The sequence below is a fragment of the Silurus meridionalis genome, chromosome 25 (assembly GCF_014805685.1).
Source record: "Silurus meridionalis isolate SWU-2019-XX chromosome 25, ASM1480568v1, whole genome shotgun sequence".
NCBI classification, from domain to species: Eukaryota; Metazoa; Chordata; class Actinopteri; order Siluriformes; family Siluridae; genus Silurus; species Silurus meridionalis.
Genome location: NC_060908.1, coordinates 5,903,978 through 5,930,473, shown reverse-complemented (window position 1 = coordinate 5,930,473; position 26,496 = coordinate 5,903,978). Strand labels below are relative to the sequence as shown.

Sequence of the window (26,496 nt, the reverse complement as noted above, 5' to 3'; positions counted from 1 at the left end):
GTCAGTGTTCCAATTCAACCCAAATGTAGGGTTGAGATCTATAGCAGGCTACTCAAGTTCTTCCTCTCCAAACCATGTAAACCATTTCTTAATGGAACTCACTTTGTTCACATGGGCATTGCCTTGCTGGAACAGGTTTGGGTTTCCAAGTTCAAGTGAACGCAAAATTTTATTATACGGCATTCAAAGACATCCTATACAATAGTGTCCAGCCTTGTGGTAACAGTTTGGAGAAGAACCACTTATGGCAGGAAAGGTCAGTAGTCCTAATACTTTTGTCCATATACAGTAGTGCATTAGGTTTGATACTAGGTGTTAGCATCAGAAACAGATTCTCTTCTACACATTCAGCAGTTGGTTGAGTTTACTGATATGTTTCAATTACTTTACAAAGTTACAGTTTATAATCTCAAAATGGTGGTGGTGGTGGTTTTTGTTTTTTCATTCTATGCAGTACCACTGCTGCATTATCTGTGGAAAAACAAGTAGCTGGTAGTTAAGGATTTGCAAGATGTGGCTAGTAAAACACAAGAGTGGTGCTTTTTTGCAGTGTTTGCACCCTGATATTTTAACTGCATTCGCATTTTCCTACCACAGTATTGGTTAATGTGATAGTGATCCACTAGCATGGATGTGTACAGTAGTGTGATATCTTCAAAGATTAGGATAATGCAGTTTATAATGACAGCTAAACATTTAGTTTCATTTGTTTTGACCCGTAAGGTGCGTGATTTGAATAAAAGCACTTTATGTTCATGAGCATGTTCAAATAACAATCACGTATTTACAGTGCCTATAGAAAATCATCATACCCGTTTAAAATAGTAGACTTCATGGACTCAAAAAAAAATTATAAACTTTGAAATAAATAGACTTTATTTGTCATACAGCCTAAAATCCACTGCACAAAAAAAATCCATCTTTATTTGCAAAGTTTGCCTTACAATGTGAAAATAATGAAAGAAAAATGCAAAAATTCTAACAATTCTGAAAATGACTAAAATAAACATTGAAACTATGCACAGGGTTTGGAAAGATACTGGGTTGTAAAAGTCATCAGTCTCCTGATTTATATTAGTTACAGATATTAATCTTTCTGGATAAGTCTGTATATTTGTGCATTCTTCTTTCATTCAGTCACATTCTGGGGTGAGTGGCAATGAACTGTGATGGAGTCTAAAAGTAATCAAACCAATCACCTGGAAGCTGACTGGTTGCACCTGAGCAGGTCTGTAATAGCAACTTTAAGGGCCTGATCACTGAAACAGGTATTTAATTAATTAATTTTTAAATAATCATACAATAATACATTTAATACTGTTTTAAATTTGTATTTTTAGTATGATGATGGTTATAATGTGTACACATTGCTTAGAAAAGTTTGACTTAATTTATTTCATTTTCCGGGGTGTAATGGACCAAAAGGTAAATATTTCCACATGGCATGATAACTTTCTATAGACGCTGTAAATGTACAGTATGTTGTTCAGCTTTATTAAAAACCTTTTCAATAGCAATTACTTTAATATGAAAGAGAGAGAGAGAGAGAGAGAGAGAGAGAGAGAGAGAGAGAGAGAGAGAGAGAGAGAGAGAGAGAGAATGAGTAAAGAGTATGGGTGACTTTCAGGTTTACTCCACATGTAAGAGAATCCCAGAGACAGACTCTGTGATTTGATTTGATCAAATTTTCATGAAACCAAGAAATCAACAAATACATTTTTTGTGTAGAAATTAATTTTATTTAATTTCAGTGTGAAAAAAATATATACAGATTGTTAGTGTTACAGAATTACAAAATATTAAAGTAAAGCCAAATGATCTGCTTTACTAGTGCAATCAATGCCATTAGATATCTGACTCAGGAAATAGTAATAAATTATTGTATTGATAATAAATTAACGCTGTACACTGCAATAATTACAGTTCCAATATTTAAATAACATCTGCCAGATGTGAAAATCCCCTGCATTTAATTAACACTCAAAGAATGAATGTAAACAAAATAGACTGACATGGAATCTTATTATGTATCCAAAATATAGAAAATATGCTAATGGATTTTGGAACACAGACAGCAACCAACACACATAACAATATGTGTAAAGGTGTTGTGTGTCAGTAGTGTTTGCCAAGTCTTTTCAGTAATTTCCTAACAGCTTATCATTAAAAACCATTGCCACTCCGACTGCTGAGTCCACGTCTTTCCCGTAGACCACAGGGAATGGGAATGCTTGCTCTATTTCCTGTCTCAGAGCTTCATTCCGAGACAGTGCGCTTCCGCTCCCCATAATCCGTTTCACTCCTGCAGCCAACAGCACATGAGGGGGCATCATGCCGGCGAGGTTAGCCACGATCCCTGCGCAAACGGCACGGGTGACGTGAGCCAGTGAAAGGTTTGTTGGGGTGATGTGTGACACTAAAGCTAGACTGCTAGGGTCATGCCGTTCTCCTAGCAAGGTCGGGGTCACACGGAGGTCAGTGCTTCTTTGAGTTAGGGCACGCTCGATCAGCTTGGAGTAAACTTCCGAGTCACCAACTTCCATTCCTGCACACAACAACACTTCAGGTGAATGGGAGAAACATTTAGACAAACAAGCACTGCAGCTCTGAGCGGGATTACTCAACATGTGCCAAACATAATATTACAGCAAGCCATGGAACAGAATGGTTTATAAAGGCATGTCATGCTAAATGAAGATAGAATTAAATACAATATAGATACCGAATTCCTTCATCCAAGAGGTCAACATTCCTACAAATGTTGCCAGAACGTTGCCTCCATTGAGCGTGGCTGCAACAGCCAGGTAGGTGTTGTGGAAATACGGGAAGTAGGCGATAGGGGAGAGGGCATCTGGTACCCTTGCAGGCGTGAAATCAGCAGGCATGGAGAATGTCAACTGTGCCGAGGTGCTCATGTTTAGTACTGTAACAGATATAAAGTGGGCCAAGTTTGAGAACTGCATTCTATCATATCATAAGAAAATACTGTACACTATTCCTACCAGAGCCATGTATTTCACTGAATCTGCTGCAGTAAAAGAAGAGCATTGTAAAATGTTATAAAATGCATAAAGTGGAGGCTCACTCATTAGGGATAAACTTACAATTATGAAAACAAACTTATAAGCACTAAACTTATACATTCTTTTACACAACTTAATGACCGCTTTATTGCTTTTAAGCTGCTTTGAGACAATGTCAACTGTTTCAAGTGATCTACAAATAAAAATGAATTGAACTGAATGGAATCGGAGGTGATACAGCAGAAAACTCTTTATTAGACATGCGACAAAGGGAGCAAAATTGGTGGTGCACTATGGGTACGGAGATATGTTGTTATTCTCTCACTTGCCAATCAGAGCAACGCTAGACAATCATGAGAGTCTGTGAGCTCATGTATGTGGAAGAATAATACCCTAAGAATGTATTTAGCTGTGCTTTGATGCGCCTTCAAAAGAGGTTCCACTGAATTATAGGCTTGTATATACCCATTTACACCCTTGAATATTTTGAAGCTTGGCTCATGCTCAGCTAAATTGTAAAAAAAAAATTTAATTATGTGACCCAACCATACCTGCATCTTTCTTATCCATCATACAAGAGTAAACGCTGCACTGAAAGTCTCCCAGAGCTGCTCCTACAGGTGTGTTAGCAGGAATCCCGTGCCATTCAGAGCAGGTCTGACCAGCTATTGACCCCGAATCCACCAGCAGGGGTAGTAAGTGCACAGGGAAGCCTGCATCTTTCAGACTAACAATAAAACATGCTTTAGTAAGTGCAAGGATCCGGGGCAACAGTCAACAGCCAGTACATTTGCCACCATGGGACATTGTTTTTTTTTTGTTTTTGTTTTTTTTATTGACATATCACAGTTACGGTAAACTTATGAGCTCAGTTTCTATTTACAGTTTTCCACAGTCATCGTGATTGTTGCCATAATCTGCATTTCTAATCAATAACTTTGATCTCACATTCAGAAGATTTATTAATCCGAAAAAAGACCTTTCGGTAGTTTCGAAAGCTACGTGAAAGGTTTTTCAAATTTAACCACTTAAACTAATAGGAAATTTGAGATCCCAAGCTAGTCAGTTTAGCCAATGGTGAAGACAGTATCACATGGTGCTATACCTCCTCTACTATATATGTTATTACTATATTATTATATTATACTATACTACACTATGTATTGCACCACACAGATGTGTAAGATGAAATTCTGAGGATGTGAACCTTCACATGCTTCATACACCTACAAAGAATGCTCATGACAGCCATCTTCTGTACAGATACAGTATTTGCAGTTAAAAGCAAGTATTATTTATACCATCAGGCTGCATAACCTCATGTTGCGCGATCGTTGAGCAAACACAAGAGTTTCATTTGAACACTGCAACTTCCAAAAAGAAATACAACTGCATTCTGTACTCACATCTCTGTATTCCACTGGTTGGTGGTGGTGTTGAAGTAGCCCCAGCTAGCAGCATTCTGCCCGCTCATAAGACAGACCTCCAAACCACACAGCATGGACACCACATAGTCCTGGATGGTTCCTGAGACACTAAACTTGGAAAGAAATTCAGGGCTGTAGAGAGAAAAGGTTGCTTTTCAGGCAGGCAGAATATAAATCATGCCAAAGATCTCTCCAGTTAGTATTTACTATTCAACACATCTTATGATGTAATATTTTAATAGTGTGTGTGTCATTCCTAAAAGCTAGATTCATTTTTAGGTTGAAATAACAAGCTAAAGTGGAGGACAACGTACTGCTTGGCCAGACTGTGGGTATGTGTCAATTTCGATGCTGCAGAATTTGAGAACCGAGAACAATAATTAAGTAATAATTGAGGTCTAAATCATTTGTAGGCCAAGGCAACAGTTTAAATTCTTGAATATTCCTGTATTCTAGTGAACAGTTTTTGCGATTTTATCCTGCTGAAATAGGCCACATGCATTTGGGAATATATTTGAAGGAGTGGCAACAATGTTTAGATAGGTTGTACTTGTCCAGTTAACATCCAGATGAATGCCAGGACCAAAGGTTTCCCAGCAGAACACTGCCCAGAGCATCACACTACCAGTTTGCATAGGCAGGTAATTGCATGGCTTAGAATTCACCTGAGTCAATGGAGGTTAAGATTTAGGCCCTTTTTTCTCTTTTTATATAGCCTCTTGGACAAAATAATGGTTAATTTATGCTGATGAGGCACCATTATCCTTATTAAGTCAGCAAGATTTAACATCACATCATGCAAAAAAATCTGAAAACATAATTGAAAAGCATAAAAACTGCTGAAGGTAAACTCCATAAATGATGTGTGCTCATTGAGCTTCACGGCTGGTCTATGAACCAGAACTTATGTTGGTCAAACATTAGAAACTATTGGCATAAATCTAGATCGCTGGCTATTTTTAGATGCTTAGATTGGCATTTTGATGTTTTTTTGAGCCTTTACTCATATTTAGAACTTTTAAAATAAAAGTTTAATTCCTAAACGGTAACTAGTTTCCTTGTTTTTGTTTAATCTTAAAGTTCAGTGCATGTATTATAACTACATGTGCATTTCTGTATTCGTGGGAAGAGAATTCAATAGTTTGTCTTACTTGAATCAAAGTTTTCTCATGAGCTAAAACAAAACTGACGAGTGAACCCACTAATGACATCAAGTAGCTTTCTGACCTGTTCTTGGTGTACCAGAAAATAGAGGCGCAGCCAAAACCAGTAGCCACATTTAGGTGTGACTCAGGTTTAGGTAGCGAAGACAGGAAATCACAAGTGCAGCGGCCATCCTGCCATGTGATCAGGTGACTAACATCATGTGGTCTGAATCTGTGACTGAATTGACTACTGTACCACTCACAACCTGCAATAGGAATAGAAGAGAAACCTTTAGAACATGAACATCTGTCCTGGCCTGTGTGTTGGACATGGAAGAAAATTCAAACTTCACTTTACACATTGTGCTTCAATTCACCAATTTATAACATTAAAAGTTAAGCACACACAGGTTAGTAATGCAGGTGTGTAATATTACAGTTGCATATGCATATACATGTGTACACATTGTAGTCAGAGCACATTTGTAGATGAATGTCAAAGCATCTACAGATACTTCATGATAGGTCATGGGTTCTCAAGCTTTCCACAGATCTCAAAAGATGAATTTACTGTCTACTATTACTATCTAATCTATCACATTTTGGGATCTATTATTCATCGTCCTACTGTAGCCATTCAGGTTTTTTATTTTGCCTTAATCCAAACTGGTTACAATGTGATTAAAGATTTAAAATGTTATTTAGGAATCATTTTGTGCATAAAAGTAGATATTACACAAATTTGTGACCCTGAATCACAATAAATGATTGATGTGTTGTGATCTTGTAGCTAGTTTGTTGTTAGCTAGTTGTTAGTGGATGTCAAAATGGATCTGATAGAAATATTCTGTTTGTATTGTTTGTGAGATGAATAATAAATTCAACAAGGAATAAATGGAGACTGCAAATGTTGGACTGGAACGTAACGCAGCTATGTGAAACGACTTGACTGGGTTACAGCAGAGTCCCAGCTCATCTAGTTTGGCTTTGGAAGTTAACTGTTCTAGCAGATCATACTAAGAAAGAGGTGAGTGTTTCAGACAGACTGAAAGACTAAATCGCTGCCGCATCTCTTTAGGTAGAAAAGAATTCCTAAAGATGTCACTTTCTGCAGGACGCTGAATTATTGACCATATTGTCAAAATCTTTGGCCCCACTTTAAGAACGTTGCTTTTGTTTTGTGTTATTGGTTTAATGTGCACCTGGGTTAGATTTCCAAAACAAAACCCCATGCATCTGTCCTGACACCCCAATGCATATGACGTCATACAGCTTTTCCTTGGGGAGAGCACACATGCACTGGTCAAGAGTAGCAATGATCTGCACAGGGTCCTGCTCCTTGACCTGGATATAAGACACTGGGTCATTCAATGCAGTATTTTTTAAAAATTACGACACTGTCATCATGTCATGTCATATGGTGTTATTCTGAGGCCATCAAACCTACGTGCTCGTCGATTACGTCAGAGTTGGTCTGCAAGCTGCAGCTATCTGTCACGGTCTTGGTTCGAGTGTCAAACAACACAACTTTGATCGAGGTAGTTCCCAAATCAATGCCCAAAACATACTTATCTGATGAGCCAGAAAGTGCATCCATTGTGTTTTATATGATGTTTAGTAATTATAATATATTAACAGCGTGTAGAAGCTGTAACTCTAATGTAGGAAGTACAGCTTTCGATTGAAACGCTGTACGGTTTGACCCTCTGTGGACACCGTAGGTCAAAAGTAATGCATTTGGTTTACCATTAAAAAAAATATACAATTTTAAATCCACCATTTATTAAGAATTAATTTGCAATCCCAAAATAGATGAACAGTTATAGATAAAATTAGCTTTTTTTATATATATAATTGTATGCATCCTAAAGTCATTTAATCGCGGCTCAACCATGTCACTGCTAATTTAATATATAGTGCACTCAGTAGGGGAGTATAGAACCCGCCATTTTGTTACCTTATTAGGGCACTTATTCAGGAAGTAGGCAGAGATTTAAATTGAACCACTTCCAAACGATTTTGTTCCTCTGTGACGCCGTAGTTGTGGGGTTAAGGTTAACGCAATCCTTTTATTATTTAAAAAGAAACCAATAAATAAATGATACCATATACATACACAAAACTATTTATTTGATAATACTATTTAATAAAATATTGTAAATGTTACAATACAAAAGATTACATAAAAAAAGAATAAACAGAGAAAAAGAAGGGGGGTCTTTAATTTTGTCATGTTCTGCGTCGACGGTGAAAAAAAAAAAAAAAAAAGATGGCGGCCTGTGGATGGTAGAGCGGCGTAGCGTTTCTGTCGGCGAAAAAGTGGATATATTCTATTTAAAAAAATAAAAAAATCAATCAACCCGTCTTTAACATTTGCACGAGTATATTATATGCGCGTGTAGTTAAATACAAGTGGAGAATCTGTGGTTTCTTGAGCGCGTGCGTTTTTAATCCCAACGGTAAGTCAAAAAGCGAATGGGGGATAATGAATCGGTCACGTGATTTGGTGGAGTAATGGTGTATTATGGTGTGTTTGCAGTGATTTGGACGGAATGGCGGCGATCGCAGCCAAACGCGAAGGCCCGCAGTTCATCAGCGAGGTTGCGGTGAGGGGCAACGCCGGGGTGCTTGAATACTGCCGCACCTCCGTTTCAGCTCTGTCCGGTGCCACAGCGGGCATCCTGGGTCTCACGGGCTTATACGGGTTCATCTTCTACTTTCTGGCGTCCTTCCTGCTCTCGGTGCTGCTTATCCTAAAAGCCGGTCGACGGTGGAACAAGTGCTTCAAGTCCAGACGCCTGCTTTTCACCGGAGGCCTCGTGGGCGGATTGTTCACCTACGTGCTCTTCTGGACTTTCCTTTACGGAATGGTGCACGTGTACTAAAGGCGTGCAACGCTGCTCTACGCGTGCATTTAGTGCAGACGTTCCAAGAAAATATCCTCCTAGTCCCTCAGCATGGTCATTTAATTGAATGTTTCAACATTTGTTTGCATTTGATGGCACTGAACTGATTCTGACCTGCAGTGAACCTGTTTTTAGTTGTCATTAATCAGATCCTTTTAATTTATTCATTTGGTCATCTACAGTGACAGATTTTTGTCTTTGGTCAGGGTTGAGGTGGATCTGGAGCCTATTTTGGGAATACACCCTTTGAGGAGATACCAATCCAGCACAGGATGTGATGCGCACACACACACACACACACACACACACACACACACACACACACACTTACACCAATGTTGTGTAGTCAGTCTGCCTAAATGTGTGTAAGGCAAAATGAAAGCAGAGAACTGGAGAAAACCTACACAGACCTGAAAATCATGTAAAACTCCACACACACAATGTAACCCAAACCCATGATTGACCTGGGCTCTGGAGCAGTAAAACATTAACACTACCCGCTGTGCCACCTTGATACATGTATCACAGTTATTAATCATGTTTCTATTTAAGATTATTATTAAATAACTAGAAGGCTTTTTGTATAGTTGAATTGTACACAGTTGGGGTATCTCCTTTTTTTTTTTTTGTTCCACCCCACAAAAAAAAGTCATCTAACATTGTCGTAAACAGCACACGCAGAGGAAACAAAACTCCTGGTGACTATACATATGATACTTCGTCATATCAATATGTTGATATGCGATTATCTCGGAGTTTGCATTTGAGCGTACTAGCATTAGAAGTGTAATTCCATTATGAGAAATAGAAAATAAATTTAAAAAATCTAAATAATTTTAACCAACTCCTGACTCATGTGGCATTGTGTGTATTTCTGTGGTTTCTTATAAACAAATAAATCACTCATGAATGCAATTTTTATTCTTTTTAATTTCTTGTACATGAATAAACAGACATGTATGACTTTAATATTTATAATAAAAGGCAGTATGTGTAAAAAATAAACATACATCTAAAGGCAACTGTTTCCAGCAACTGTTTCCAGCTTGAGAATTTTTGGCATCCTTGATGAAAACATGCCTTAATGAATCCCATGTATTTATTGATATTTTGACCTTGAATACTGACCTTGAATTTTTCTTTTTGCTAAACGTGAAATTGTTTAACAAAAGATCCCAAATCCCTCCTTCATCTAGAACTTTCCAAGCACCTTAATCAAGTTTTGGATTTTGCATTTATTTTTACACATAAGTCACATCTTAAGCAATCAGCAGGTTTATGTTTGACTCTTCAGCAACACAATTCTTACAGCATTATTGGGGAAAGCAATGGAATGCAGTACCTCATACTGCTGCTCAGAAGATTTTTCTGACCTGCCCCTTTTTTCTTTTACAGTACACAGTAGTTCCCTCCTCCAAACTTCCTTGTCATGCGCTTTATTTTTTTGGACTGCTTGCCATCTTGGAAGATGAAGCCTGACCCGTGGCTTTTCTTTCAGGACTGCGGTGCGATCTGGATGTTGCCTCTTTAACCTCCTTTAGTTCGTGACTGCGATGCTTGTGTCTTCTAGGACTGCGAGACGGAGAGGACTCCAGCAGTTGGTTCTCCACATCCGGATGGTCTTCTTTCTTGTGCCTGTCATGGCCGTGCCTATGTCGCCTAGTGTGATTTGTCCCTTTGGATCGTCTTTCAGGCTTTCTACAGATGGACATATTAGTACATTAGAATATGTCTGATAACGTACATAAAAAAGTTTGAATTTAGTCTTACTTTGCCACAGTCTCGAACTTTCTTTGTCTATAAAATGAGCTCCCATTCATCATGTAGACAAGGATCATGTCACAGCAGAACACTCCCTGTACAAAAAAACCCACAAAACTACAGTTTATTACAGATCCTTCCCAGAAGACTGATCTTATCTCATTCATACAACTGAGCAGTTATGGTGTTAAAGGCCTTGCTCAGGGGCCCAGATGTTGCAGCTTGCTGGGCTGGAATTTTAACTTTTAGATCCAAAGTCCAAAGCCTTAACCACTAAGCTACCTCTCCCTTCACACCTTCTACTTCTTTTAACCCTTATGTTTTGTTGTGACTTTCTCTGTTCTTCTAATAACTATCCGGCATCTGCTCAGCTATGGAATCTATATTATTGATGTTTGAATGAACGGCTTGAGATGCTCTTGATGGTGCAGAGCCAATTAGTCACATGAAACACCCATTACAGCAACTCCAGACCCAGTGTTCACCACTGTGGGAGAAAACAGAATTTCCCTGCTTGGAAACCAAGACATATCAAGCAGCTCTATTGCCATTATTGTGTTTGTGTAAAACTGACATGGCTGCAATTTTATAAATTGAATAAACAGTGCAATATAAAACAGGTTTACTAATTTTAAAGTATGATATTCTAACCCTTGGTTAATAAATGCTTAGTGGTGATAGGATAACAGTGCGATTTAAAATAAATTGTGCATTGCTAGTAAAAATAAATATCACTGGTAATAACTATACCAGACATGCCCAAACTAGGCAAGATTTGGCCCACCATGCTATATATGGTAAGTGGGAAAAAAAGGGAAGAAATGCTTTTGATATTGATCTTCATTTCTATTTTTACAAAAAATGAACTTGTTTATTTCGTTAAAGCTGCAAAAATCTAAATTGACATGAAATTTATAAAACAGAAAGAATTTGACTTGATTTATTTAATGCAAATCTTTACCTCAAGGTGCAGGTACAGCATGCTTGAAACAGCATATTATGGAGAGATTGAAGCAATAGCACAAGACAAGGAAATTTTCTGCAATTTTGAAAGACTACATTTGTCGTCTTACGGCCTGCGGCTTTCAATCGAGTTTGTTCGTAAGTAAGAACGATACAATTCTGACCTCTTGTGGCTGAAGCTTTTCTTGAGTTTTAGAGCAGGTGTTCTCTAGGTATTAAACACTCTTCGGTTCTTTCCATGTGAACTGTTTGAACTCGAACATTACTAATTTTTTTAGATTAAAATCCTTTCCTTCAATAGAATATCCACTTTTTAGCTTTTTTTATTTTGGGACGGAAGGGGAGCACCAACCATGATCTTGGATACCTCTCAGCAAATGTGCAGTTGCACCCAGATGAAAAAGATTCCCAAACTAAGGACCAGACGTGTCCTATGATTTGGCCTGCCATATATGGGAAGTGAAAAAACATTTTAAGATGCTAAAAATGTCAATTAAAACGGAATGCAGAGTATACAGTGTTTGTAGTCTTTATGAAACTTGGAATTGGATGCTCAACAATTACATATCTGAAGTGATGCTCAGGTGTCCAAACCCTTATAGCACAGTTTCATCTTCAATTTTACAATCACCTTCTACTTCCTCCAATGCACAAATTTTGTTTGTGACTCTCGGTTTTTCTATAAATATCCTGCACTATACAGTTATGGCACTTGTGTTATTATTATTAACACTGGTTCAATGAACAGATTTAGGTGTATGGTGGTGTAGAGTCAATTATTTACATGAAGTTATACTTACAATACCCATTAAAGCAACTCCAGACCCAATGTTCACGACAGTAGGGACAATACTGAATTTCCCTGCCTGGAAACAAAGAACACAACATGGGCAATGATTTGACAGTTCATTCAAAAACAATAATTGTCATACTATAACAATAATAACAGTCAGCCATACCTGCCCATTGACCATGATATCGAAACGAATGCCAAACACTTTCAACAATGAGCGGTATGTCTTTCCTGTTGCATCTTTGTAATAGCGAGCAAATCTGTCAAGACAAGCCAAGAAAATGATGTTATAAGCTGTTATAACGTTTAGGATGAAGCCATAGATTAGATTTTCTTACAGTTTTTCTCATTTGCTTTGGAGAGTTTCTCAGATCAGAAATGGAATTCTCAAAACGACTTGTTTAACCTTCACATCATTTAAACATTTGTGCACATTATTGTTGCTTTGATTAAATTGCGAATGCTTTTGTATGTTTATTTAAATGATTGTGTAATGAAGGCGAGTGAACGGCATCAGATCAACTATTAATCAGGAAGTTTTCTAAAACAGGTCAATGGTGAATCTCGTGAATTTGGCGACAGACAGAGCAAAACACAATTACAATTTCTGAAAATGGATGAACAAGATAGGAAACAAATAAACACTAGTACAGTGCAGTAAAAGTGTAAATTCTGTACTTCTTTTGCAATCAATTTAAATCAAATATGCAATCAAATAAATACATTTGTGCTGTTCAAATTCATAGAGCCCAAACAGAAGGAATTCAGCCTTTGTAAAAATTGTATTCATTGTAACCCAAACCATAGTTTATATGAGAAAATCCTAAAACTGTGCACTTCATACTAACAACATTACTAAACATTTTTACAATCTGGTTTGTGAACAATGACTAAAGGACTTGTTATTCTGATGGGAATGAGATGTTCATTGACACAAATACTTAATTTAGAGAGATAAACTAAGAATTTTGAGAAAAGTACAGAGTTTTGCAAGAAATCCAATGGATTGTACTGTTTGTGCACATTGTTTTGAGAAATTCACTTATTGGTTTGCAAATATTAAGAATGATTCGAGAAAATGCTCCAAAGCAACTGAGAAAAACTGTGAAAGACTGACAGATGGTTTAAAGATTTTGGCTTTATTGACTTTGCAATGAACTGCTGCCGAGATGTTTTGGGTTTTAAAACTATTTAGGTGAAACTAATATAATATATTTTGATCAGCATGACAAACACCTGCTAATGTAGGAAACAACAGACAATGATTTAAATGTATGTACCAAAGCATTCGCAATTTGAACAAAACAAAGACATTTGCTTTTATGATGAGCACAAATTACCACATGACGTGGAGGTTGAACAAGTAGCTTTGAGAATTTCATTTTTGAGAAAAACTGTAATTAAAGAATCCTTTTCAACAACATATACGAAAACTTTAATAAATGTTAAATTAGCCAAAAAAACAACACAATTTTAGTATAAACTGAAACGGAGTATGATTTAAAATGAGAAATAAGACTTTTAGCTGTTTTCTGTCTCTACAATGTCAATAGTCTCAGTAAGTAAAGCATGTTTGTGATAACATTGTCCTGCTTTTAACAGCATTGCTCTAAAGTGAAAAAATTAAAGGTGTTAAATATTTCTGTTTAAAAATAACAGGCAGCTCTGCATGTAATATGTGAGAAAACTCTCAGGCTGTATGTGTTTCAAGCACTGTACATTATTGTCCCCAAGGACAGTGAGTCAGTGATAATTTACGCCTTTGGTCACGAAGCTAATCTGGAAAGTCCGGTCGACGACAGATGGAAACATTTGAAAATCGGATAATTCGGATAATTCGGCTCCTAACCTTAATCACAAACGGTGGATTTCTGGATAATATTAACTTAGGAAGAATACGCACTTAAAACAAGGATTTATAAAATGAGTCTGGCGTTGCATTTGTCTTGTGTTTTTGAGGACAGAAAATTAAAAATATATCCATGAACAATGCTGGTGTGACGAACACACCTGAAGTTGTATCCACTGATGCTTGAGCCTTCTGACTTGTCCAGGCGAGTAAAGCTGTACTTGGGGATGCATTTAGAGTAGTCTTTATCCAAATCACAAGTCCAGTCAATGCCCACCGCAACAGATCCACCCTGTGCGTGAAGGAGAGAAAAACAGATGAATTGAATTCCTAGATTGATGCACCATATAAACAAAAGTATGTGGAAACCTGTGTTGACCATAAATTAGTTTAAACATCCTATTCCACATTTAGTCCCCATTTGCTTTTCTAATAACCTTCACTCTTCTTATTCAGCCACAGGGGTGTTAGTAAAGTCAAGTAGGGTGAGAAGACCTGGGGTGCAGTCAGCGATACAATTAATCCCAAAGGTGTTTAATAAGGGTGAGTTCAGCGCTCTATAGCAGGCCAGTCAACATATTTTCCATTTACTGCAGTAGTTCTGTAAACATTGCCTGGTTCCTAGAGGCCACTCTGTGCAGCTTGGGACGGTTTCTCATCAACGCCTTGGGTGGTTCCATGAAATTTTGGAGTAAGAACAGGCGCTTTAAGGATGGATTGAACTGTAGTTAATGTCAACAGTCTCCTACACTGACTCAGGACTACTTTTCACTTCTGATCATCATCATCATTGTACCCAGCAACATTATATATCTGCTACAAATGGACATTCGGTGCAACCCAGATGAGGATAGGTTCCCTCTTGAGTCTGGTTCCTCTCAAGGTTTCTTCCTATCGCCATCTTGGGGAGTTTTTCCTTGCCACAGTCGCCACCGGCTTGCTCATCAGGGACAAACTTACTTATAAAGAACATATTCACTTTTAATCACCACATTATCTGTGTAAAGCTGCTTTGAGACAATGTTCATTGTTAAAAGCGCTATACAAATAAAAATGAATTGAATTCTTTTTATATAAACTAAACTTTCTTTCGGCTTCTCCCATTAGGGGTCGCCACAGCGGATCCTCCACATGTTTGATTTGGCACGTTTTTCGCTGGATGCCCTTCCTAACGCAACCCTCCCCAATTTATCCAAACTTGGGACCGGCACTGAAAGTGGCTGAGGTTGGTTCCCTGACCGATTATTTCTTATTTACCTTATATGTAAGTAGCATTAGGATATATAAGAGTACTAATTGTAGAAAATCCCTGTGCAAACACAGAACTGTTTCGACTAAATGATATTCAGCGTCATTTATGCTGCCTAAGTGTCAACATTAAATTTTTTTTCACTGGATGTTTAATTGTTGAAGGTTTTTCGTCTCTATATCATCAGCTCAGCAAAGAATTAACATTAAAATTGTTTCAAGTGTCCAATGTCAGCACTTCACAACCAAGGTAAAGCTGATCAAATTGGAGAATGTTGCCCTTTATTGTTTCTCAGTAACATAAAAAGCTATGTTTTTATGTCTTGTTAACTGCAGTAGGAAAAAGAAAGGCTAGTGAAATAATATTTCTAGCTGTTATAATGTAAAAATTTTTTTTACATACATTCAATTGTAAAGCATTACGAAGCACAACATGAAATTTATTAATAAATAAAACAATTGTAGCTTTTTTGAAAAACAATTGTGGCAAGTTTTTGTGGTATGAGAGAAATATAAACACTTTAGGATCTGTTTTTGAGGGTGGTAAGTCACACAGTAAATGTATGAAAAAGAGCTCATAATTAAATCAATCCTTCTCTAATCATATCATTCCTTGAAGATTGTCAAATCCTTCACACTCAAATTCGGACACATCCTCCCTTTATCCGATTATCAGACTACTGGTCTCTGAGACATTATAAATACATTAAGAGTACAGAATGACATTAGAAACACTTGCCTTGATAGCCATTTCTTGGAAGCTGTGACCAGTCCAGCTGACCAGATCTCCCACTCGGAAAATGGGGCAGTATGGATGGTGGACTTCGTCATAGTAGCAGGACTTGAGATATGAGTGTTTGGTCGATGGGAGAACATTGGATCTTGAAGGGAAAGGGGAAAGGAAAAAGGCAAAGGAAAAGAAAAAGGAAATGAGAGGAGAGGAAAGGAAAGGAAAGGAAAGGAAAGGAAAGGAAAGGAAAGGAAAGGAAAGGAAAGGAAAGGAAAGGAAAGGAAAGGAAAGGAAATGAGAGGAGAGGAGAAGAGAGGAAAGGAAAAGAAAAGGAAAGGAAAGGAAAGGAAAGGAAAGGAAAGGAAAGGAAAGGAAAGGAAAGGAAAGGAAAGGAAAGAAAATGAAGAATGAAGAGACAGAGGAAAAACCAAGAAGAAAGGAAGAAACAAACAAACAATAAGAGGAATGTGTGCAGTTTTATGTGAAACTGAAATTGTGACGCTGCTGTTTCTCCTGCAAATATATCAATAACTATCAAAAAGAGTTATATTAGCCCATCTGCAAAGGTAGATAGCTTCTAACTAACTGCACTAAACAAGCACAATGTTGTTGATGTTAACTAAAATGAGTATCAGACGGGTCCATTTAAAGGCAAATAAACAAACAAGCAAATAAATAAAATTTTCTTACTTGAAGTGTATTGATAATTCGAATTCATCACACCCTGTTCTTTAAGAGCAAACCACAAGAGCAGTTCAAGAGCAATTTAAAAGCAATTCAATCAGAAGAGCAAGTTAAACCCACACCCTTAGGAAGAAATGCATACAGCACAAGTGCAAATGTTTTACAGGTTGTGAAAAGTTGCTATTTCCTGTGTGAAATAAAAAAGAGGACAAAAACCCACACCCTTAGAAAGAAATGCATATAGCACACGTGCAAAGGTTTTACAGGTTGTAAAAAGTTGCTATTTCCTGTGTGTAAAAGAAGAGGACAAAAACAGGAAGACATTTACAGCTTATAGCATGCTAAGCGAGTTCAAACAACTGGAAAGCGGTCCCAGTGTCCCACAACTGAGTGTGTGTATAAATAGTTTTTTTTATGTGCAAGATAATCTATGGCTCAACTTAGCAATGTGTTCCGGTGTATCTGTGTGTTCTCCCTTATATGTCGCCATGTGATGTAAATGATGCACACATACTGAAACTATGTTGTCAGACACCTGTTTAAGCAACGAGAAATACGTGTCGATGTATGTTCTGTATGTGTGAACACCCATTGTGTATATGTGTTAGCAGTGTTTTAAAGGGTGAGGTATCAGTGGTGGGTCGTCAGGGCCAGACAGGGCCTTCACTGCAGGCCTAAACACTCAGAATCACTGGCTTACGTTTTAATATTTTTCCCATGAATATGTATAAAATTATTCCCAATAGTCCTTTCTCTAGGTTGCACTTCTAGTAGTGCATGTTTATGTTATAGTTTCTATCCAAACATATTTCAGCCATCACTTGTTGCCAGGGTAAAAAAAATAAATCAGCCTTGAGAACTTTAGAATTATAAGTGCAGGTGCCTGTAGCTTCAAATACATGACAAGGAAACTGTCGCTTTGACCAATCAGATTTCGAGTTGGCGACAACAGAGCCATCCAGCAGGCAAACGATAACATCTACATTTTCATGTCCTTTAATTGGATAGTCAGAGAGCGCACTAGTCACAGCTCGCAAACAGAATCTTTAGCAAATTACACAAATTAAAATATTTTTGTGTAGACCTAACAGCTGTTTTTTTTTTTTTTTATTTCACATTGGCTGACAGAGAAGAAGAAATTTCCAAAACAGATTTTTCAAGAAAAGCTGAATATCATGAGGAAAGGTCAGCTAAAATAGTTCAAAACAGTTGTTACGTTTTTTCCAGAGCCATTTATACTTTTGCATTTTCTTATCTGTAGAATTTGCACAAAAACCTCATTTCAAATTTCCATAAAAACTCTATTTTTCAAAAAATACTTTAAAAATGCACAAAAAAAGGCACCATTTTATGAAGTTATTATTGATGCTTCTGCTAGAGGTAGTGTACGCTGGCGGTGCAGCTATGGTTAAACCGAAAGGAGACTTGTTCAACTTGTTGAGACTTGTTCTCACTACTGAGTTACCTATCTTTGATGCAGCGCTCTATTATACTGCTTTTCTTTATAATATTGATGGTTCTATAATTGTGGTGTCATAATGAAGGTATTAAGAGACAACTGAAGGCCTAGTTGTGAAATGCACAGAAATGCATCCTAGACTCTGGCCATACCAAAAATATATAATGCATTTACACAATTCCTACAGTGTTGCTTTGGAGTTCAGAAACACACGGATAGAGACCACAGTATTTCTTACTTGGAGAACTCAAACTTTGGAAAGCCAATGAAGTTCCTGATGTAGATGGTGAAGTTCTCTGCCTGTCCCAGCAATGGCACCCTGAAAACCACATCATAAAAAGCATTTCACTGCATGTCGTACCCTGTATGTGTATGTGACAAATAAAATTTAATTTGTTTTGATTTGATCATAACCAAGACTCGTTTCTTTAGCTGTGTATCATGCTGTAGCAAAATAAATTCACAAGAGGAAATTATATAGTATGATGGTGTAAGGTGCCGTTTTTCTTACGCTGGGGTGTGACTGCTCTCAATCGGACACCAGCCATAAATTTCACACGTGCCTGTCTCATTTATACAACGCCCCGTCTTCAACCCTGTGCCGAAAGACAAAAATGAAAACATTAATTTCAATGAACAGTTCTTTGTTCTGTAATTAACAAAAAAATAATGACTTAAAATAATTCTATAACCGTTACATGCCTCAAAAAAATGTTTGTATAGATACTGTATTTTTTATGTAAAAAAAAAATTGCTTCATACAAAACATAGATACCATATGTTTATCATATGCTTTCTGAAAATAAAATTTTATATTATTCCTTATTTGCTGTTATAATAAATTCCACACTTCTAGGAGGATATTCCAATAGATTTTGGAGTGTGTTTTTGGAAATTTGTACTCATTCAGCCACAAGTCTATTAGTAAAGTCAGGTATTGACAATGCATGATGAGGTCTGGGGTGCAGTCAGCGTTACAATTTATCCCAAAGGAGTTTAATAGTGTTGAGGCCAAAGCTTTATAGCAGGAGATCTTCCACTTGAATACATATAACCCATATTTTCATAGAGCTGACTTTGTGAACAGGTTTGGGTCTCAGTTCAAGTGAAAATGTCATTCTCATGCATTCTTCAAATGTCTATCACATCCACATACATCCTATGTAACCTTATACAGCCACCAATCTTGTGAAAACAGTTTGGGGAAGTACCACATATGGCTGGTTGTCCCGATACTTTTGTCCATAGAGTGTATGTAGCTCATTTTTTTCTGGCTACGGTGACAAATCAAACTAGCTAACCTATATTTTTAACCTATTTTTTTTTTTTCTGTTAACTTTTGTGACCCACTAATTCTGTCACAGTTGTACTTATTGTTCCATTTTGTCTAATTTTTCATTGTACCAGCTTCTTACTGATTCACTTATTTGCTGACTTTCTATACATAACGTTAGAAACACTTACTACAACAACTATGCAGAATCTCTCATAGCTAATACACCTAGCATTTTCACAGTATAAAATATTGGTTAAACAGTGGTGCAGAGGGAAGATATTCTGCCTATTAGCAATGGCATTCTAGTTTTGAACATGGGCTCAAGTTCCTGTCTTCCTGTCTCCTGGGATTTTTTTAATGTCAAGTCAAGTCAAGTGGCTTTCCTGACATTTCAACCATGTATAGTACAGTGCACAGTGAAACAAAACAAGCATTATTTTATATTAAGTAACCTCTTGGTTGTCCAGTAGCTGGATTAGCTATGCTAAATCTTCCCCTATATTTCAAAGGATAAATGTATGTATGCCCTGCGATGGACTGGTGCCCCAGTCAGGGTTTATTCCCTTTTGTGTTAAGTGTCTCTTTCTGGTCTGAACGCTTAGCTGTCTTTACATGCTGTGTTGTTTCACTTTGTTGAACCTAAAGTTCAGTTGGTTTATCACACAGTTTCTTTCCTTACTATGCCAAGCTATAAATATATAAACTGAATCTGAAGCTGTCACAATGAATCTTAAAGGAAATGGCACCTGTTAGTGGGTGGGATATACTGTATTTGGCAGCAAGTGAACATTTTGTCTTCAAAGTTGATGTTTAGAAGCAGGAAAAATGGCAAGCTTGTGGTGAGGACACTTACTAGTCCTGTGTTTTCTGTTTTCTGTAATTATTGTTGTATGTAGCACCAGGGTTCAGGAGGAATGTTGTTTCATTTCACTGTGTAATGCGTCAGCTATATATGGTTAAAATTAAAATAAAAGCTTCTTGACTTGACTTGACTTGACTTGACTTGACTTGACTTGAGGATTTGAGCAAGTTTGACAAGGGCCAAATTGTGATGGCTAGACGACTGAGCCGGAGCATCTCTAAAACTGCAGCTCCTTAGGGGTGTTGGGTGTTTGGGGGTCTGCAGCGGTCAGTATCTATCACAATTAGTCTAAAGAAGGAACAGTGGTGAACAAGAGAAAGGGACATAGGCGGCCAAGGCCATGGTCCAATTCAACAGACGAGATACTGTATTACACAGTGAATTGCAGTTTGTTGCATATGACGCTGTGCAGCCATGTTGACCTCTGTCCACTGCCAAAAGTGCCAACAATGGACTACGGAGCAATAGAAGAAGGTGGTTAAGTCTGATGAATCACAGCAAAAAGAGGACCAACATATCATAACATCTTTTCTCCAGATATTTCCTGTTAATCCCCTATAGTCTTGTATAATAATAATAATAATAATAATAATAATTCCTCTTACCATGACCTGCTATAACAACAACTTCCTCTGTGCAGTCATTATCATGGAAACAGATACCGTCGGGGACCTTGGAACTCTGAAAGCGTTAAAATAAACATGCAAATAACAACAGTCATATACATCATATACAACAAAACAGATATTTAAAAAAAATCTTTTTTAAGGGAAAAAAGCTGTTCAAGCCTGGCAGGCGCTATGTGAAAAAAAAGTACTTTTTCACAGCACAGTATGGTGGTGGTTTTTCATTTTCAGTCATAATGTTCACCCAAGCAAACCCACCCAGAATATTTCAGCATGAGTAAATCTCTACTAAGCATGTGTCAATAGTGCTTTATAGTGTTTCTCAGATCAGAAATGAAATTCTCAAAGCTACGTCCACGGCATCAGATCAGCCAATAATCAACAAGTTCTCTAAAACAGGTCAAAGGTGAAACTCAGGAGCATGAGAGAGCAAAACACAGAATTACAATTTCTAAAAATGGATGAACCACCAAGTAACGAACATGCACTATTACTAAAAAATATTAGTCAAAATGTAAATCCTGCCAAGTCTTTTGCAATCAATATAAATAAAATATGCAATTAAATATTACATTTTGTGCTGAAAAAAATTCATAGATGCAATTTAGATGAAATTAAGCGTTGTGCATTTTCAATCATTGTAATCCAAACCATAGTTTATATCGAGAAATACTGAAACCGTGTGCCATCATACTGACTACATGACTAAACATTTTGTCTTTCTTGTTTGTAACCGATGACAAAAGGACTTATTATTCTGATGGCAATAATATGTTCATTGAAACAAATACTAACTTTTAAGAGGACTATACTTCTAGGTTTATAGAGAACTATGATTTTGAGAAAATTACATGCTACTGCAATAAATTTAATGTGTTGTGCTGTTTGTACAAATTGCTTTGCGAATCGGTTTTCAAATATAAAGGATGATCCGAAACATTTTCCAATGCAACTGAGAAAAACTGTAAATGTGGTGCTTACCTCAGCACACAAGCTCAGCGTTTGGTTTGGAGTCTCCAGATAATTTGTCACAATGAAGAAGACATTTCCCCCCTTAATGAAAAAAACAAACAATGACTTGGTCATTTTTAAAGACATATAATTAGGATAATGAATGATCCTGTAAATAAAACAGGATTGGAAAAAAGTAATAATAATGATATATAATAATATAATTGATGCTTTTACCTAGTTATGATGATGCTCACATTTCCCATTGTCTGGGTTCTTTAGTTTTATTTTATTTTTTATATTTCAATTACACCTTTGTATGCCCATACAAACGACACTCATACTTTTGGGGTTTAACGAATTTAGTTGAAAGAGCAATAAACAGGAAAACACATGCCTAACAGGAAGCTCAAACCTTATGCAGAAAAAGTTTTTTTTTTGTTTTTTTCTGTTCCAGTGCGTTGTAATATTCCAACCCAAATAACAACCTTGTTAGTGATTTCATTATATGCACTTTATTATATCCACAGAAATAAATTACAGTTCATTTGTAGAGGCAAGCTGAAGCTGTTATTATGAATCAGCTGCACGTTTACATTCCAAAATCACGTTCGCCTTGGACTCACGAGTGTTTGCTTTTGAATTTCACACAAAATCAGCAGCATGCCTACCTGAGAGGGTATGACATAATCTTCGGCACCCCATACATGAAGACCACGATCTGTGGTGTTAATGAGAGCAACACCTTTAAGCTTTGTGAACACTGAGCTATGAATGTTCTTCTCTGTCTCTTGGTAGCCTTTCTTCCATACGAAGACCCAACTGCAAAAAGAAGTGTTGCAGAAGAAAGCATTTTTTTTAGGAATAAGACTCTCAAAGATGGACAGTTTATCATTGTGCTAATTTAATGTAGTTGCAGAAAATGTATATTATTACAACTCAACTTGAATGAAACTTTATATCAGGTATATCACAATGATATTGTGAAGCCTTAGTTTGGCCATTTTTACTACTGGGATTAAGAGAATATTGTTAGTGATGATATAATATCATGCATATGAAGATAATATTTGAATGATATGTAAATAATGTATGGCCAGTATATTATAGCAATGTAATAGCAATTTAGTATACAACACTAAAGTAATATAATTTATTTATAAACCTTTTTGACCAACCTGTTGAGGCTTCCTATATATATATATATATATATATATATATATATATATATATATATATATATATATATATATATATATATATATATATATATATATATATATACCAGATTGTTTAACAAGATTTTGTAGGGTGTGAGGATGCCAGAGGCATGGAGAAGAAGTGTGCTGGTACCGATCTTTAAGAATAGGGGAGATGTGCAGACCTGCAGTAACTACAGGGGAATTAAGTTGATTAGTCACACCATGAAGTTATGGGAAAGAGTAGTGGAAGCCAGGCTGAGAGAAGAGGTGACCATATGTGAGCAACAGTATGGTTTCATGCCGAGTAAGAGCACCACAGACGCATTATTTTTCTTTGAGAATTTTGATGGAGAAGTATAGAGAAGGTCAGAAGGAGTTGCATTGTGTGTTTATGGATTTAGAGAAAGTGTACAACAGAGTGCAGAGAGAGAAGTTGTGGTATTGTGCGAGGAAGTCAGGTGTGCCAGAGAAGTATGTGAGGGTGGTGCAGGACAGGTACAGTGTGACAGCAGTGAAGTGTGCAGTAGGAACAACAGACTGGTTTAAGGTGGAGGTTGGATTGCATCAAGGATCGGCTCTGAGCCCTTTCCTGTTTGCAGTGGTGATGGACAGGTTGACAGACGAGGTCAGACAGGAGTCTCCCTGGACTATGATGTTTGCGGATGATATTGTGATTTGTGGTGAGAGTAGGGAGCGGGTTGAGAAGAGCCTGGAGAGGTGGAGGTATGCGCTGGAGAGAAGGGGAATGGGTCAGTAGGAGTAAGACAGTACATGTGTGTGAATGAGAGGGAGGGCAGTGGAGTGGTGCGGTTGCAGGGAGAAGAGGTGGAGAAGGTGAAGGAGTTTGGGTACCTGGGTTCAACAGTCCAAAGTAATGGAGAGTGTGTTAGAGAAGTGAAAAAAAAAGAGTGCAGGCAGGGTGGAGTGGGTGGAGAAGAGTGGCAGGAGTGATTTGTGATAGAAGAGTATCTGTGAGAGTGAAAGGGAAAGTTTATAGGACTGTGGTGAGACCTGTGATGTTGGTTTAGAAACAGTGGCATTGTAGTTGGTTTGAAAGAGGTAGAGTATAGAGACGGAAGATCCGCTGTGCAACCCCTAATGGGAGCAGCCGAAAGAAGAAGAAGAAGAATTTGTTATATTACACTTGACTACCTATTACTATTGGATACAGCGGAATATTTTACAGTCACCACATGTAGCATTTTCCAGTGTTTTTTGTCTAAGATACTTTCACTTTTTACTTTGAGTAAAATTTTGATGATCTGTTGCAAGTGAAAGGTCGGTTCTCGGGACTTTGTTCAAATCTGTCCATTGCTGCAAAAAAGGTTTATCAACTCCTGATACAGGTTATTAGACAACCAGATCATTTACTAGATATATTTTAATTTTCTTTGTATAATGAAGCGACTTCAGCTGGTGGTGCAGCTCAGAGCTCTGTTATAGAGACTTGCACTGAGGGGCTACAAATAGCATTGTGTCCTGGGGTAGTTTTTTTTCAGCACAAGGCCAACACATGCCACCAGGCTGTGACTCTCCCCCTGATATATCACAAATCATCTGAGACTTAGTGGGCACAATAACCTATAAGCCAACTTAAGACAGCTCCAGTGCGCACTTACCCGATAAGGTATACGATCACAGCGAGTTGAAAGATCCTGAACAGCAATCCGATCTTCTTGTTCTTCGCAATGAAGAACTTCTCCGTCTTGTAGTCGAAAATCGAGTTGACGAGTTGGCCGCACACGCTTGCCATGCCCGCTGCACACCAGATTCTGTGACCATCGTATGTTGTGACCCTAGTGGGCGCTGTTGCTAAAATGCAGCTGAAAATAGATCATCTAGAGAAGTGCGCTACGCAAACAGCGTAAATGCAAACATCGGCGTCCACTGTTACCTGGAGAACAAGTCAGCTGTCGTGCTGCAAAGAAACAGATGCGCCATGAACTGTTCATAAAAGACTCATTTACAGTACTTTAAACAAACTGCTTTAGACGGTTAATTATATATATACAATTATATAATATTTTATATATATATATATATATATATATATATATATATATATATATATATATATAATTTTTATTTATAATGTTAACTGTGTATGAAAGTGTGTGTGTGTGTGTGTGTGTGTGTGTGTGTGTGTGTGTGTGTGTGTGAGTGTGTGTGTTTATATATATATATATATATATATATATATATATATATATATATATATATATATATATATATTGTTATTCCAAATAGAGGAATTTGGAAAACATTTCAATTATTGTTACTCGGTAATAAAGTGCTGAATAAAATACTGGAATTTGTTAGCTTAATGTTCTCCATATTGATGCCCAACCCTCTCTCTCTTATATCCTGAAAAGTGAACTTACAGCAGGGTCACCATATCTGAAAAGGCAGTAACACAGGTTATCAAAATCCTCCCTCAATTTCACACACAATGACATTAATCATTATTGGCATCTGTGCTGGCTGTTTCTCTGGATATTTATCAGCCTTGTTTTCTGATAAATGCCCTAAACAGTTTAAAAAAGTAAAAATATGTCAATTAAATGTTTACACATATTGGTCCTCATTTTGCTGCTTAAACAGTCGTGACCCATCAAGAATTAACAGCATGAACTTCTTCAGCAATTTGATCTACAGCTCATCTGTTGTATCGGACCACACAGGCCAGTCTTTAATCAAGGCCTCAGCCACCCATGAGCCTGTCACCAGTTCACCACTGTTCCTTTGTTGGACCATTTCTGCAGACCAGGAAACCCCACAAGAGCTGTAGTTTTTGAGATGCTTTACCCAGTAGTCTATCCATCACAATTTGGCCCAACTTTGTGGTCAAAATGTTCACTTGCTGCCTACTACAGTATATCCCACCCACAAACAAGTGCCATGCTGAAGAGATATTTGCAATTTATTCACCAATGACAATGTTACAATGTCATTGTTATGCCTGGTCTGTGTATATGGATTCAGTGGTTACTTTGTGGACTGCCAACACTGTTGGGAGTATTTTTTCCAGGGGATCCAAAAGAAGGCATCTTCTTTCAGAAGGAAAGATTGAATATTGAAATTGTTATTACTCATATATTCTTTCACATATATTGGTTATACTGAAATTCTTATCTTAAAATATTGTCTGACATTTAACCAAGCCGTGGCACAAAAAAGGTTGGGGACTGCTGCTCCAGATAATCTATTTTAAGATGCATTTTAGCAACAGCGCCCTCTAGGGTCACAGCATACAATGGTCACAGAATCTAGTGTAACACCTGTTACCGAGCTGCGCGTGAGCCACTCTCTAGAAGTAGGAGGTGCTGCAGCAACATAACTTGATACCATGAAATCCAGCTCCTGACACAAAATCCACACTGGACTGTTGCTTATAATTCCAGTGCAACAGAATAAAAACCCTTCCTGAACACTCCAGCATGGACTTCTGACCCTTTTTTTTGGTAATCTGGAAAACAATTCCCAAATACCCTGAGCATACACTTTCTCCACCTAAAAATAACTACTAAGCACGTTATTAAAATTTCAATATTTCTTTGTGCACTGGGGTTCTGCTCCTGGATAGATACACTG

At 37.3% G+C, this 26,496-nt stretch overlaps 3 protein-coding genes across 4 annotated transcripts; 1 reads left to right on the top strand and 2 right to left on the bottom strand.

Moving 5' to 3' along the window:
* Positions 1-1,716: 1,716 nt before the first annotated feature.
* On the bottom strand, positions 1,717-7,319 carry shpk (sedoheptulokinase). 2 transcript variants are annotated; one of them, XM_046839221.1, is made up of 7 exons: positions 7,043-7,319; positions 6,798-6,939; positions 5,678-5,861; positions 4,430-4,582; positions 3,575-3,750; positions 2,723-2,923; positions 1,717-2,545 (listed from the first exon to the last, which is right to left on the bottom strand). In XM_046839221.1, the coding sequence occupies exons 1-7, from the start codon at positions 7,190-7,192 to the stop codon at positions 2,139-2,141; spliced, it is 1,413 nt and encodes a 470-aa protein (XP_046695177.1). In that variant the 5' UTR covers positions 7,193-7,319; the 3' UTR covers positions 1,717-2,138. The 2 variants fall into 2 exon arrangements, with proteins under 2 accessions (XP_046695177.1, XP_046695178.1); XM_046839222.1 differs by lacking the exon at positions 6,798-6,939 and having other exon boundaries at positions 7,164-7,317.
* A 522-nt stretch (positions 7,320-7,841) lies between these two features.
* emc6 (ER membrane protein complex subunit 6) lies at positions 7,842-9,416 on the top strand. The gene is made up of 2 exons (XM_046839548.1): positions 7,842-8,054; positions 8,135-9,416. Exon 2 carries the CDS (start codon positions 8,148-8,150, stop codon positions 8,478-8,480), a length of 333 nt encoding a protein of 110 aa, XP_046695504.1. The 5' UTR covers positions 7,842-8,054; positions 8,135-8,147; the 3' UTR covers positions 8,481-9,416.
* On the bottom strand, positions 9,412-24,702 carry p2rx5 (purinergic receptor P2X, ligand-gated ion channel, 5). Its single transcript, XM_046839547.1, has 12 exons — positions 24,525-24,702; positions 22,375-22,525; positions 21,734-21,805; positions 20,732-20,807; positions 18,500-18,584; positions 18,227-18,307; positions 15,855-15,996; positions 14,029-14,159; positions 12,185-12,278; positions 12,026-12,091; positions 10,272-10,357; positions 9,412-10,199 (listed from the first exon to the last, which is right to left on the bottom strand). The coding sequence occupies exons 1-12, from the start codon at positions 24,656-24,658 to the stop codon at positions 9,938-9,940; spliced, it is 1,380 nt and encodes a 459-aa protein (XP_046695503.1). The 5' UTR covers positions 24,659-24,702; the 3' UTR covers positions 9,412-9,937.
* Positions 24,703-26,496: the final 1,794 nt, after the last annotated feature.